The sequence below is a fragment of the Calidris pugnax genome, unplaced genomic scaffold (genome assembly GCF_001431845.1).
Source record: "Calidris pugnax isolate Ruff unplaced genomic scaffold, ASM143184v1 scaffold211, whole genome shotgun sequence".
NCBI lineage: Eukaryota > Metazoa > Chordata > Aves > Charadriiformes > Scolopacidae > Calidris > Calidris pugnax.
In genome coordinates, this window is record NW_015091083.1 from 1,749,741 (window position 1) to 1,763,257 (window position 13,517).

The window sequence follows — 13,517 nt, forward strand, 5'->3', positions numbered from 1 at the left end:
GAAGTTCTTGACCTGCCATTCTATCTCTGTTCCATTTCTGAGGAGAGACCTTTGTGAGATGGCAATTAGTGCCCCTGGGATTCCAATGTAAAAATCAAAGTTTATCTGGCAGAACATATGGTATTTAAGCAAACTCATACAGGATTGTTGCAGCAATGCTCTGATTGCTGACATATATGATTTCCCCGCAACATTTTTTTTCTTTTTTTCAGTTTTTTTTGTTTTTTTGTTTTTTTTTTAAATGTGTTATTGTGTATGCATATCTTCAGAGTATAGGGAATCTGCCAAGCTCTTTTAAAAAATAGAGCAATGCAGTTCTGGATTCTGAGGCTATCACTGATTTTGCATTTCGTGTATTTGTTGCTTTGGTATGACGACTAGTGAATGAATGTTACTGTTTAGAAATTGCTGTAAGATTGTTTCTTTAGATTTCTAGAGTTGTTGTTTTTGTTTTCCATCCCTAATGCATGATCTTTCAAAGCTATCACTAAGCTTGCTTAGAGAAACAAAGTAGCCAGAGGCAAGTGTGAACTAGAAACTGATTGGGGCATTGGAAAGAAACACAATATTGAAATCATCTTAAATGATGGTAAATCAAACTGGTTCTAAAGCTGAACCTACTGTTAACATTTATTTGTGGTGAGGAAGCAGAAGGATGAGTGCTGAAGCTAGCGATGTTGTGTGCTGTCTTAGCAGATTATAAACACTTGGGTAGCCTGCTAGCAACTGGGCTCATCACTTACAGAAATGTTACTAGACTTGGTCTACGCTATGTAGTGCCAGTCTCCTTGCCAGGAGAGATCTGAATGAGTGTTGCTAATAGAAATGTCCACCAGCAATGAACAAAGCACTCTTAAGTGGATGGATGAATGCTGTCCCAGCTTAATCTTGGGCATTATAAACATTACCCAGTAGGAAAAAAACCCACTCTTTTGGAAGATTTTCCTTCATCAAAATTCAGCTAGACAGCTTATCTGCTTCCTTCAAAAGAGCCTATCCCCTGAATTTATCACTGCAGACCAGAAATGCTCTAAGATATGTGCAGGATGTCTGTGGCGCCCTGACTTGGATACTTTAGATGCCTAAAAGTAGTTGGGAAGGTTGCCTCTATATTTAGTTCTGGTGGTTTATATGGAAATGGCTTCATGTTCTAGTTTCTGGGTTTTTCATTCCTTCTCCAGTCTTGGCCAAATGGGAGAGGGCATGATGGAAAGTAGGCAGGGGAAGAAAAATTAGGTGTTCTGTAGAATCTAGCACTGGATGTTTATTTGAGGCAGGAGATGATGCTGATGATGGCACATGTTCATTTGATGTAAAGTCGCAGAGGTTCATAGATGTTTAGGCTTGAAAATGTTTAGAAAGGTGATTTACAGTAAGACTTTAATAGTGCATCTCTGTCAGAGGCCATCTAATGCTCTAAAAGGTGTTAAATCTGTTGGGAATGTTGCTAACTGAGCCACTGAGTATGGGAGTATTGGGATTTCTGCCAAACAAATGGTTTCCTAATTTCGTGGTGTAGATGTATGTTAAATTGCACTGCAGAAGATTTGTGTTTCTTGAGTGAAACACTGTAATTTCTCATAGCTATTTCTCATAGCTGTTTCTCTGTGAATCTGAAGTTTGTTTTATGTATGCTGTTCCTTTCATGCATATTAATTGGGTTTTGTATTGACCTAAGGAATTCCTGGAGCTGATACTATTCTTGAAGACATTTTCTTATACCTATTTGGGATGATAAGCATGAGACTTATAGAGTAGTATTTATTTAAATTACAATACACTGGCACAGTTTCAAATTGCTCCATAGGCAAAAGGGCATCAGGGTAAGGTTTAGTGGTTAGGTTACCTCTTGAGCAGATGCTACTTAATAATTAATCCCATGATGCTGACTTGGGAAGTGAGGTATTACTTTAAAAAAGGAAGAAAAAACTTTTTCTTGATGCCAGTCACACTCTTCATCTCATGACTTCGGAATAGTTCTTCATTTGATTATCTTTATTTTTGCAGGACAAGAGCGAGAAATCATAGCAGATGATCTACCTCATCCATTCGGATTAACCCAGTACAGTGACTACATCTATTGGACAGACTGGAATCTTCACAGCATAGAAAGAGCAGACAAGACCAGTGGGAAGAACAGGACACTTATTCAGGGCCATTTGGATTTTGTGATGGATATATTGGTCTTCCATTCTTCACGTCAGGATGGCTTGAATGATTGTGTGCAAAATAATGGCCATTGTGGGCACTTGTGCCTTGCCATACCAAATGGATATAGGTGCGGCTGTGCTGCTCATTATACCTTGGATCCCAACAGCAGGAACTGTAGTTGTAAGCCTTTTTGTGTGCTACTATATTCTTCAGTGCTTGTGTTTGTGATCCCTTTCAGTTTAGAAAGGGAAGGGCTATCATGAGTCCATTTCAAAGGTTCTGGCTTTACAGGTGATCTTTAAATATGAGGACAGAGTATTGAGTTTTATATCCATTTTTGTGACGAGAATTGGGGCTGAAGATTTTTATTTCAAATCTTAGATATAATACTGCTGTCAAGTCTAGTCTTTCTTTTTTCACTAGAAGTCTTTCTAGGTGATTCAAATGTGTGATTGAAGCTTTTCCAGCCCTTACTTAAGTGTGTAGATGTGTGGATTTAGAAATTCTAAACAAAAAATGTCTTTTTCTCTGAAGTGTTTCATAAGGTCAGTAAAAATAACATCCAGTAAAACAGCCTCCTAAGTCGTCTGCACAATGTGCACATGCATTCGAAATTCATATAAGATTTTTTTCCAGCTGTGTGTGATGTTGTGACCCTGCCAGTTCACTGATTGTCAAATAAGAATTTAAGTTTCTAGTAAAAATAGCAGATGAATAGAAAATGGACTGTTGACTTGAAAAAAAAAAACACAAAACAAAAAGCTTCAGGCATCCTTGCATAGAAGCATATAAGGAAATTTTAACTGTAGGAACGGATGGAGTTATTAAAGGCAGGTCCTGCTTGACTAACTTGATCTCCTTCTATGACAAGCTTCTCTGACAAGATGACCTGCTAAGTGGATGAGGGAAAGGCTGTGGATATTGTCTACCCAGACTTTAGTAAAGCCTTTCACACCATCTCCCACAGCATTCTCTTGCAGAAATTGACTGCTGAGGGCTTTGATGGGCATACTCTTCTCTGGGTAAAAAACTGCCTGGATGGCTGGGCCCAAAGAGTGGTGGTGAATCGAGTTAAAATCCAGGTGGCAGCTGGTCACGAGTGGTGTTCCCCAGGGCTCAGTACTGGGGCCAGTTCAGTTTAATATCTTTATCAATGACCTGGACAAGGGGATTCAGTGCACTCTCAGTAACGTTGCAGGTGACACCAAGTTGGGTGGGAGTGTTTATTTTCTGGAGGGTATAAATGCTCTAATAGAGGGATCTGGAGAGGCTGGATCAATGGGCCAAGGCCAACTGTTTGAGGTTCAGCAAGGCCAAGTGCCGGGTCCCACACTTGGGTCAAACCATCCCATGTGATGCTACAGGGAAGAGTGGCTGGAGAGATGCCTGGCAGAAAAACACCTGGGGGTATTGGTTGACAGCCTGATGAATGTGAGCCAACAGTGTGCCCAAGAGCCAAGAAGGCCAAGAGCATCCTGACTTGTATCAGGAACAGTAGTGTGACCAGCAGGACTAGGGAAGTGAACAGGGAAGAGTGGCTGGAGAGATGCCTGGCAGAAAAACACCTGGGGGTATTGGTTGACAGCCTGATGAATGTGAGCCAACAGTGTGCCCAAGAGCCAAGAAGGCCAAGAGCATCCTGACTTGTATCAGGAACAGTAGTGTGACCAGCAGGACTAGGGAAGTGATTGTCCCCCAGTTCTTAGCACTGGTGAGGGCACACCTTGAATACTGTGTTCAGTTTTGGGCTCCTCACTACAAGAAAGACATTGAGGTGGTGGACCGTGTCCCAAGAAGAGCAACAAAGCTGTGTATTACTGCCAGTCACTGATGTAACTTAAATTCCACATGGGGGACATAGTTATTTTATAATATGAAAAGGAAATGCTTTCTGAGTGAGGGTGTGTACATTTACCTTCAGAAGTACACAAAGAAACTTTCTCAACTTAAAAACAAAAATCTCCAGTTATGAATTACCTTAGTTTTCATTGTCTCTATAATTGCCTCTCTGGGATTTTGTCCTAAATATTCTTTGTCTTCTGTGTGGGTGTATTTTTGACTGTGTGAGCTAAGTTTTCTTATGCATTGTGTTTTGGCTTGTTTCAGCCCCTGCCAGTTTCCTGTTATTTAGCCAGAAATCTGCAATCAGCCGGATGATACCAGATGATCAGCAAAGTCCAGATATCATACTGCCTGTGCATGGCCTAAGGAATGTCAAAGCTATTGATTATGATCCCTTAGATAAATTGATCTACTGGGTGGATGGACGACAGAATATTATAAAAAGAGCCAAAGATGATGGCACTCAGGCAAGTTTACGTGGTGTATGTAGTTGTGTGTCGGTCTTTCTGTGCTTTGCACTTTATGCTTGACTTTCCCCTTCCGACCCCTGCCCCAAGGATTCAGTGGTTTAAACTTTACACTTGCCAACACTTATTCATGTATATTCTATTTATATGTGAAAATTACAGAAGGCTTTTAGGATTGTGATTTTAATTTGTACATAAAGAAGTGTAATAGAATGTAGTACATCATACGTATCTGAAACTATAAGCCTTGAATTGCAATCTTTAGTTAAGGATGGGCACTGAAGTAAGCCAGACTCACTATTTATACTCCTGACAGATAAATTGTATTCTGAAATCAATACTGTGCATGCTAGTTGTCTGATAACGTTGTCATCGTCGTAAAGCTCTCTCAGAATGAAAACTCTCAGCCATCCAAGCTGTAGTTAAACCCTGAGTGAATGTAGAGTCAATTGCTGTGCCAGATAGGCATAGGCTTATCTGCATGTTTAAGTGCTTTCCTGAGTTGGGGACGTTATTCTTTTGCACTAGTTATTCAGACAACAGTGGAAAGAAGTGTACTGTTCTTCCAGGCAGCGATATGTGTTAACACAGCTTAACTCCTAGATCAAGGTAACAGATTCTTTACAAACTATGATTTGAATAAGAGTATAAAGCAAAATGGAGAATGGGCAAGTTATATTTTCCCAGTTTTTGGGCAGTCCTATCTAAACAATATGACACGATATTAATAGAAATGGACTAGTCTCTTCATGTGTCAGAGGGTTTATGGTTTCCTTTAAAGGGAGATGACAATTTTATTTTTTGGCCTTTTCTTTTAAGAGTGGGAGGAGGTATGTTGGGATAAGTAGCTAGCTGGGTTGTAGATGAATTTTGAAGAAGCTCTTGCTTTTGGGGATTCTAGTAGGTGCTAATTGTTGTAGTCTTGCTTCTCTTTGGTACTTGCTAGGTGCAAATTGCAATTAAGATTCATTTGCTCTGTGTTTTCCTCTACCTTGGTCACACAGCTTTGAAGATGCAGATCCCCTGCAAATTTTGACTTTCCAATTTTCACTAACTCTTTTTACTTAATTTTGTTAAATCGTGCTGTTTGCAGATGGTGCATATGAATTTCATACCTGGGTAATGTTACCTTTGATTTCAGGAAAATAGTGATTTATTTTTATATCTAGGCACACTGTCAAGAAAAAAAACAGGGGTAAAGCTTTATATAAAAAGAAAAAAGCCTGTGTATCATTCATTATGCAGAACTTGGAAGCTTAAAAATGAAATTTTGAAAATATAACTTTCACAAGTAATGCTGTGTTGGGTAATTTATTTGACTTAAGCTAAGCACAGAATGGTGTTTTCAGCTTTCTTGAGCCACATGAACTTTTTCTGGTACCGTTTTTGCGTTTGGATTGGGAGTGCTGCATTAGGACACTTAAGGAAGCCACTGCTTTCCCCTCAGAATTACCATGTCACCAGAAGCATGTCACTTTTGAAGGCTACTTTGATGCTCAGGGTCCTGCCAGCAGTACTATCACAGTGGCACTGAGATTGGCTGTATGCTAGTGGAGCCTATGGAACATTAAACAAACAACAGAAAGATTATTTTCCTTTAGGGTTTTTTTTTATATGCTCTGGTGCTCTTCACAGAAATAAAGTATTGAAGTCTGTATTAGTATTCAACTTAGAGTTAAAAAGTGTAGTAAATAATACATGAGTTAGATAGGGAGGGGTTGAGGGTAATGATTCCAGGAACTTGGCAATAATGTCAAGTTTTGTAAGTTCCACCATAAAGACATGAGGGGGAAAGCAAGGTAATGTTGTTGGTATAGGTGTGAAGCAGAGCTGTAGCTGTTTGACGTATAAGCAAACAGAACCAAGTTTCAATAAAAAATTTTAGTTTTTAAGAGAAGTCAGGACTTAAAGAAAATCAGTATCTACTACACTACAAATAATAAAGTAAGGGGACTGGCAAGAGAGAGATTTGTTCAGCTGACAGTGAACATATTTGTTCAGTATAAAAGTGCAGGTCTGGCCAGCAGGCTGCCTTGTTTCTTGCATTGTTTCATTCAAGATTGTTCCATGCATAAACTTTCACTGTAGTTTTCTTCCATCTCACTAGTTAATTCTATTCATAGGAGGCCCCACACCTGCTTTCTTGAGAGTTTTGCATAATCTTATGAATTTTGTCCACGTGTTTTTCTCTGATCCAGTTTGATTCCAATCTTTTTTTTGTTAAGCTTTATTGCTTTTCTTGTATTTGTTGTTTCCCTGTGGGTGGTTTTAGGTGTTTCTGGACCGTCAGGTAGGTCTTTTTCAATCAATAATAAGAATAATTACTGTAATTTGTTCCCCTTATGATTTCTTGCAGCCTTTCACTGTCATGAGTACTCCAAACCAAAGCCAGAACCCAGAGAAGCAGCCACATGACCTCAGCATCGATATATACAGCCATACCTTGTACTGGACCTGCGAGGCTACAAATTCCATTAATGTCCACAGGCTGAATGGCGAGTCAATCGGGATGGTGCTGCGAGGGGATCACGACAGACCCAGAGCCATTGTAGTGAACGCAGAGCGAGGGTGAGATCACTCTCTGTACCTTGTACAGAGCACTCTTGGGATGTATGTCAGCTGTGTGTGTGAATCTTGTGTTTTTTAAAAAGGAGAATTTTTGCATGTGTAATTGTTCAGGGTGTAGGTGACTGCTGGTCCAATTCTGGCTTTTAAAGGTATCCAGCTTTCTCTTCCTGTTCTCTCCTTCGCTGCCTCCTCTAGTGTGCCGACTCAGATGTTCGCGCAGCCATGTGGTTGGTTATAGTGAGGAACTAACCCAGGTGGGGAAGGCAAAGCAGAACCACCTTACCCTTTTTGCTGCATGAGTGCACAGCCCCACCACTTAATAGGAAAAACAGGAGAGTTTACACTGTGCTCATATCAGCTGGGAATCTGGCTCATTAATGTTTGGTCTTCATAAAACATGTTTCCAGGAAAAAAAAGGGATCTCTCACATGACACAACTATTCCTGCTAATGTATTAGTATAAAGTTAAACATGCAAACAAACCCCTTATGTTCTGTACATTTTAAAGTAAGTTCTGTCTTGATGTGTATCTCAAAACTTCTGAAATTAATTAAAACTGGTAGCATGCACTAGTGTGATTTCCCACAGGAAGAAAATACGTTGTTTTGCTGCAAAACAGTTTTGGTTATATTCAACAGACCCCATCTCCACTTCATGTGGTTAGGAGCTTCGTTCTTAGAGGTCAAAGATGTCCTTAACTGTTCTTTTTAATGTTAAATTCCTAAATCCCAATTTACTACTAAATGGCTTACCATGTGCCTGACAGATGTTGAATGACAGTATTTAGTAAATGTGGATACAATACTACCCAGAGACTCTATCTGGAGCATTTATAAGATTGATGTTTTATACAATAGTCAGTGTACTCTGTGCAGTTCAAAAGCTGGTGTGGGAAGAGGGGGATTAGAGGAAAGACTCTAATCTTATTCGGACTAAGTCACTTGGACATAGTTTGTATTTATAAAAGCTTATCTGCTTTCTCCATTAAAATGGGAGTTTGGTTTTGTTGATCTCTAAAACTCTCAAATTTTCTAGTCAGGTTTTCAAATTATTTAAAGATAAATCTCTTTTTAAATTAAAGGGGGAAAAGATGGAGGATAGACTGTGCTGAACACTGACTACTGGGGAGAGCTGAATGAGTGATCTGTGTACTGAACTTCTTCTGCCTTAATTCCAAAAATCCTTCCCTCCTCCGAAAAGCCTCTGCCTTGGCTACACATTCTGACTGCTGCCTCTCTTCCTTGTGCCATCACTAAAGGCTATGCAGCAATGTAGCCAGCTGTATTAAGGAGTTCACCCATGTTATCTTCTACTGAAAAAATGGTGGATTTTTCCCTGAGGGGGTTCTCAATTCATTCTCTGGGTGCACAAGCCCTTTTTCACTATGCAGGGGGAGGGCAGAGACTGCTGCTGCTTGCAACTGAACTGGCTTAGGCAGGTGTAAAGAATTCATGGACCTTAGACATCAGGAACATGCCATCCTCAGTTGTTCTTCCTTCTGTGATCTTTGCTCCTCTCAAGTTTGGTAGGAACTTCCACTTGCTGAGAAGAAAGGCAACTCAGAAGGAGAGGAGGTGACGGTTAATGTTTTTTGTCAGAAAGAGGTTATGGGCTTTGAATGACAGATGGGGACAGCTTTACCCAAGGACAGTTGCAGAAAGTCTGCTAGTCTCTTATAACCCCCACCTCCACTGCAGGTACAGTGCCTCCAGTGCAGCAGTGCTGCGTGCTGAGGCATTTTATGGCCTGGTGTATTAAGGAAGAATGCTAGTAATTTCAGGCTGTCTCAATGTACCAGTTAGCAAATGTTTGGGGTTCTGCAGCTGTCAGATCTGGATCTTTGCAGCTGGGAGCAACAGTCACTGCAGTCATCCCTGTGTAAACCATTCCCACTTACAGTGTAGAACCTGTGTGCCATGGTGAGTTGCCTCCCTTCTGAAGCTCTCAGTTAAGCTGCTGGTGTCTTTGTTCCCAGGTACATGTACTTCACCAACATGCAAGAGAGAGCTCCCAAGATTGAGCGTGCAGCCCTTGATGGCACAGAGAGAGAAGTGCTTTTTACAACGGGGTTGATCCGACCAGTAGCACTGGTGATTGACAACAAACTTGGAAAGCTTTTCTGGGTGGATGCAGATCTGAAGCGCATTGAAAGCTGTGACTTGTCAGGTATGTGGTATGCAGTTAAAAATTTGGAGCGGAGTGTGTGTATGTATAGGGCATCGTTCCCTCTTTGATGCTGACCCCAGTAATTTCTATCCCCAGTGTTGCCAGTTCTGTGTAGGCAGTCACAGATAACAGTTCCTGGTGGGCTCCTGTCTTTGATGTGATTGGAATAAACATGTCTGTAATGATTGCCATTCTCCAAGAGAGCTGTTTGACTTTTTATATGTTCTGAAAGCAACTCTTGCAAGGTCAGATTTAAATAGGTGTTGCCAGTTATGGAACCCTTAAATCACCTCCCCTGTGCCCTCTCTTTTTACTTACGGTTTGCAAAGTTTGCATAACTCTTCAATTTTTCTTTCTCTGGAGTTTATAGCTTAGTATATCAAGGTGGCTTGAAAAACAAACAGAAGGAAGGGGAAATGGCTTTCTTCCATGATGGATGATAAGGCAGCTCATCTGGAATACCAGTGTTGCAAAACAGTGCTGAGATGTCAACTCATTGCACTTTTCACATATTAGTAAAATAAAGCATTACTCAATGTTCTTAGCTATAGATCTTAGAGAGCACCGTTCATCACTGACTTTTAAAAGCACTTGATAGTGCTGAAAAAGTGGAAAAATGGGTTCGCTCCTCTGCTGAGGAGTATAGCACAGAGGATCCATTGGCCCTACTTTCTCACTAGTGATTTTTTCTCTCATCATCATCTGTTTATCAAGAAGTGAAGCTCTTAAAGGAGGAGCAGGGGGAAGTGAACTAGTATGGGGGAGTAGAAGCTGGGCTGTTTTAGTGATTGGCATCTGCCATAAAAATGCTGATTCTCCAATTTTTTGTGGCTCTTCTTGCCACCTAGTCACATCCTTCCCTTGTATTGTAGTGAGGCAATGAACTAAAGTGGGAGAAAATTGTTGACTTTTTTCAAGGACAGTTCACTTCTGAGCACCTAAAACTGACTCAAGGTCTCTTTGGGGTCTCTTCTACCAGACAGGGGATAAAAACATGAAACTGGAGCTGGGAAGGTAAAGCAGCCCATATCTTTCATCAGTTATCAAGCTGTATAGGGGGGTATTCTCAAACTGCCTGTGGAGCCACAAAATGTCCAGTCCAGGATAAGCATTGGAGAACCTACAAAAATTTGTAGGAGAAAAGACAGGAAGGAGACAAGACTCGACCTATGAAACAACCCATGTTTGAGAAGAGATTTACAGAGTGGGACACACAACACAAAATGCATCAGATACTGAGAGGGTTTTGTCTAGTGATAAAAGGAGAAGTGCTGTAGGAGGATATCCAAAAGTAAAAGGACAAGACAGAAAAGCAGCACATCATGCAGCTAGTGTGGCTGAAGTGGTATTCACAAATGCAAGAGAGAGAGAGAGGAGGCACTAAAGAAGATTATAGAGAAATCATACAGTCTGGGAGAGCAGGAATGTACCATGGAGAATTTAATGAATTGAGAATGGAGGACTGGATCAATAACTGGGGCTGCTACTGATAAAAACGGTGACCCCCGTGTAATAGGAAGCCATATTACTTAACGAAGCTGTAGCATACAGTGGACCTAGCTATGCATGCATCTTCTACTTGTATGTACATAAGCATCCTTTTCTCCCTTTTGGTTTAGCACACATGGAAGGTTGAGTCACAGCTAGCAGATGGAGGTGGGCAGGGGGCAAGAGCTTCTTGCTAGTCACATTACAGGTTGGAAGATGGACTGTGTCCTTGCATAGTACAGCATAAAATGCAGAGGAGTCTGTTTAATAGTGCTTTAGGTCTAAGACTTGAATGATTAAGACCTGACAATAGGACTTAAGTAAACTGATATATGAACAAATCAGCAGCTAGGCCATCACATGCTGGCAGTTGTATCCTGTGATTGCAGTTTCCTTTGTACGCATTCTTCTTTTTTGTGACATTAAAACTCCATGTAAGACTATGTTTGCATACTGGATATATGTTTTAATCCAATTCTCTGGATCTTTTTACAGGAAAAACTGATCTTTCTCTGGTTAATATTGAGCCAAAGCTTTTAGTGCACGTTTATATGATTCACAGCCAAAGAATCAAACCCTATAGCTAAGATAAAAGCAGAGGAAGGATACAGGATTGAAAGAAAGCTATGTTAGCTACAAGATATGTATCATGTACCCATAAAATTATGATTGTATTTGATCTAGCTGAGCTCACTGTAATTTGTTTCACTGAACTGTTGATTTTTCAAATGAGTCAACTACATTTATGTTCAAACATTTTGCAGTCTTGCCTCACAACTTCAGAAAAAAAATGACAGCCAAGGTTACATTCCTTGAATTATTTCCTCTAAAAAGTATTTTCTGAGCAAAACACTTTAAAATGGGTACATATTAGCAAAAGGATTTTAGCATAAACTGATGCTGCTGAATAAATTGGGCCAAAATTGTGTAGAGCATCCTTCATGGCAATTAAACTAGTCTAGACAACCTTATTCCCTTGTAGGCCTGGAGAGATGACATGGTTATGGAGATTTCTGAAGCTTGCACTACGCCCCAATTACAACATCCTGCTAAATCATGGAATAACCTCAGATGGCCAGTGCTTAACTTTCAGAGAGGGGTGAAAGAGCTATAAACCTGTCTAATGGTTTTCTTTATGAGATTCTTGAATTTTTCAGTTGGAATTGTTGATGTTTTTTAGACATTCGTAAACTACTTGCAAATAACTGGTCTGCCACACCAGTCAACTGAAAAATAGTGTTGTATAGTATTGTTGAAGTGACTGGAAAAGCTATAAAACTGCTGCAGTGAAAACGTGCTTTGTTTTCAATTAGACTTTAAATAGAGGAATTGTGTTCTTCCAGCTTAATGTTCTTTACATTTAACTATTGGTTTCCTTCTTGGAAAGACTACATATCTGTTTCATGCTGGGAATCAACGTATTTAACTACTATGGAAATTCAACACTTCTTTATTTGTAATAAGTTTTCTCTTCTTTTTTTCTAACAGTATCTGTTGAAAGTATCCTTTTATTTATTCAGATAGTTTTTATTTTGATCATTCTTCTAAACAACAATTTAATGACATCATCCAGTGTTATAGGTGCCCATTTTTTGTCTCTCCTTTTAAAATTATTCATTAATAATTTACTTAAGATCAAATCCAACGTAATTATAGTATAGATTAATCACCTTATGAAGTGCTATCCCCAGCAGCTTCCCAAATCACCAATGTTCAGTTTTTTGCAGATGAGGGAGAAAAAAGATGATGCTTGATGTACATCCCCAAAAACTGTATCATGTTTTAGGCCTGGATTTGGAAGGCTGTTTAAACAGTCTGAGATTCTAGTGGGACTGCAAGCTTGCAAGTGTCAGCTGACACCTCCTGTATTTATGATTTCAGGATGCCTTCAGGATATCCTTCAGGAAATCAGATTGCCTTTTATTTCCAAATGGATGAGCAATTTAGCACTTAAAAAATCAAGAAGGCAGAAGGAGTTTTCTTTATATCAAATTGAAAAGAGGCTTTCCTATTGTTGCAGTATCTCGAATGCAGCTGAAAATTGTGCTTTTGGGTCAAAATGTGAGGCTTAGTCTGGCAAAAGGACAGTCGTCTTTGAAAATCCAGTGACACTGAAGTTCATAGGAGCTAAGGGTGCTCAGCAGATTGGAGGGCAAGTGAACAAAGTGCCCTGTGCTTTGTTTTAAGGCCTGTTTAGGAGAAGACAAGGAACATCTCGGAAACTGCACTGCTAGAGAGTAGTACCAAGGGTCTGGTCTAGTGAAATTAGTGCAGGTGCATCTGTTCTGTTCTGCTACTCTTTACAAAATCCGGTGGTATGGTGGAGGTGTGTACAATAATAGACACATCAGCTTGCAGCCAGGACTGTACTGTCACATACACTTCATGCATGTTTCTTCTGAAAATGGAATGAAACAAAAATATCTTCCTCATGGGTTTGAAAACAGAAGAAATTCAGAGCTAAAGAACTAAAACCACAGTTGCAAGTCCAAGAATTTCTTATCATTCTACAACTAAATTTGATTTGACTGCATGCTGTTTGTCAGTCAAGTAAGAGTCACTGCAGGTGATAATTTTATACGCAAAACTAATAGAAACTGTAATTGAAATAAATGTTACATTCTTATGCTTGGCTGAGCTCTACATAATTTATGCAGTAAATTAGTTGCATCCAGTGATCATAGCATTTTTACTATTATCCTGATTCTCTAATCTCATTTTGTGTAGATACAAAAAATGTCTATTTTTCACATGCAAGCAGACATAAGGTCTTTATTCCAAAATGAAATGCAAGAGCAGAAGTTACGCTCTTAACCAAAACCGTAACCAAGTTAC

The 13,517-nt window shown here is 39.8% G+C and overlaps 1 protein-coding gene across 3 annotated transcripts in view; it reads left to right on the plus strand.

The window, feature by feature from the left end:
- Window positions 1–13,517, plus strand: part of LRP5 (LDL receptor related protein 5) — a 155,398-nt gene that overhangs the window by 122,959 nt on the left and 18,922 nt on the right. For all 3 annotated transcript variants that reach the window (XM_014957624.1, XM_014957625.1, XM_014957627.1), the window contains 4 exons: window positions 2,008–2,331; window positions 4,258–4,460; window positions 6,817–7,028; window positions 9,004–9,194. In XM_014957624.1, coding sequence (XP_014813110.1) covers window positions 2,008–2,331; window positions 4,258–4,460; window positions 6,817–7,028; window positions 9,004–9,194 — 930 coding nt within the window. The remainder of the gene's footprint in view (window positions 1–2,007; window positions 2,332–4,257; window positions 4,461–6,816; window positions 7,029–9,003; window positions 9,195–13,517) is intronic.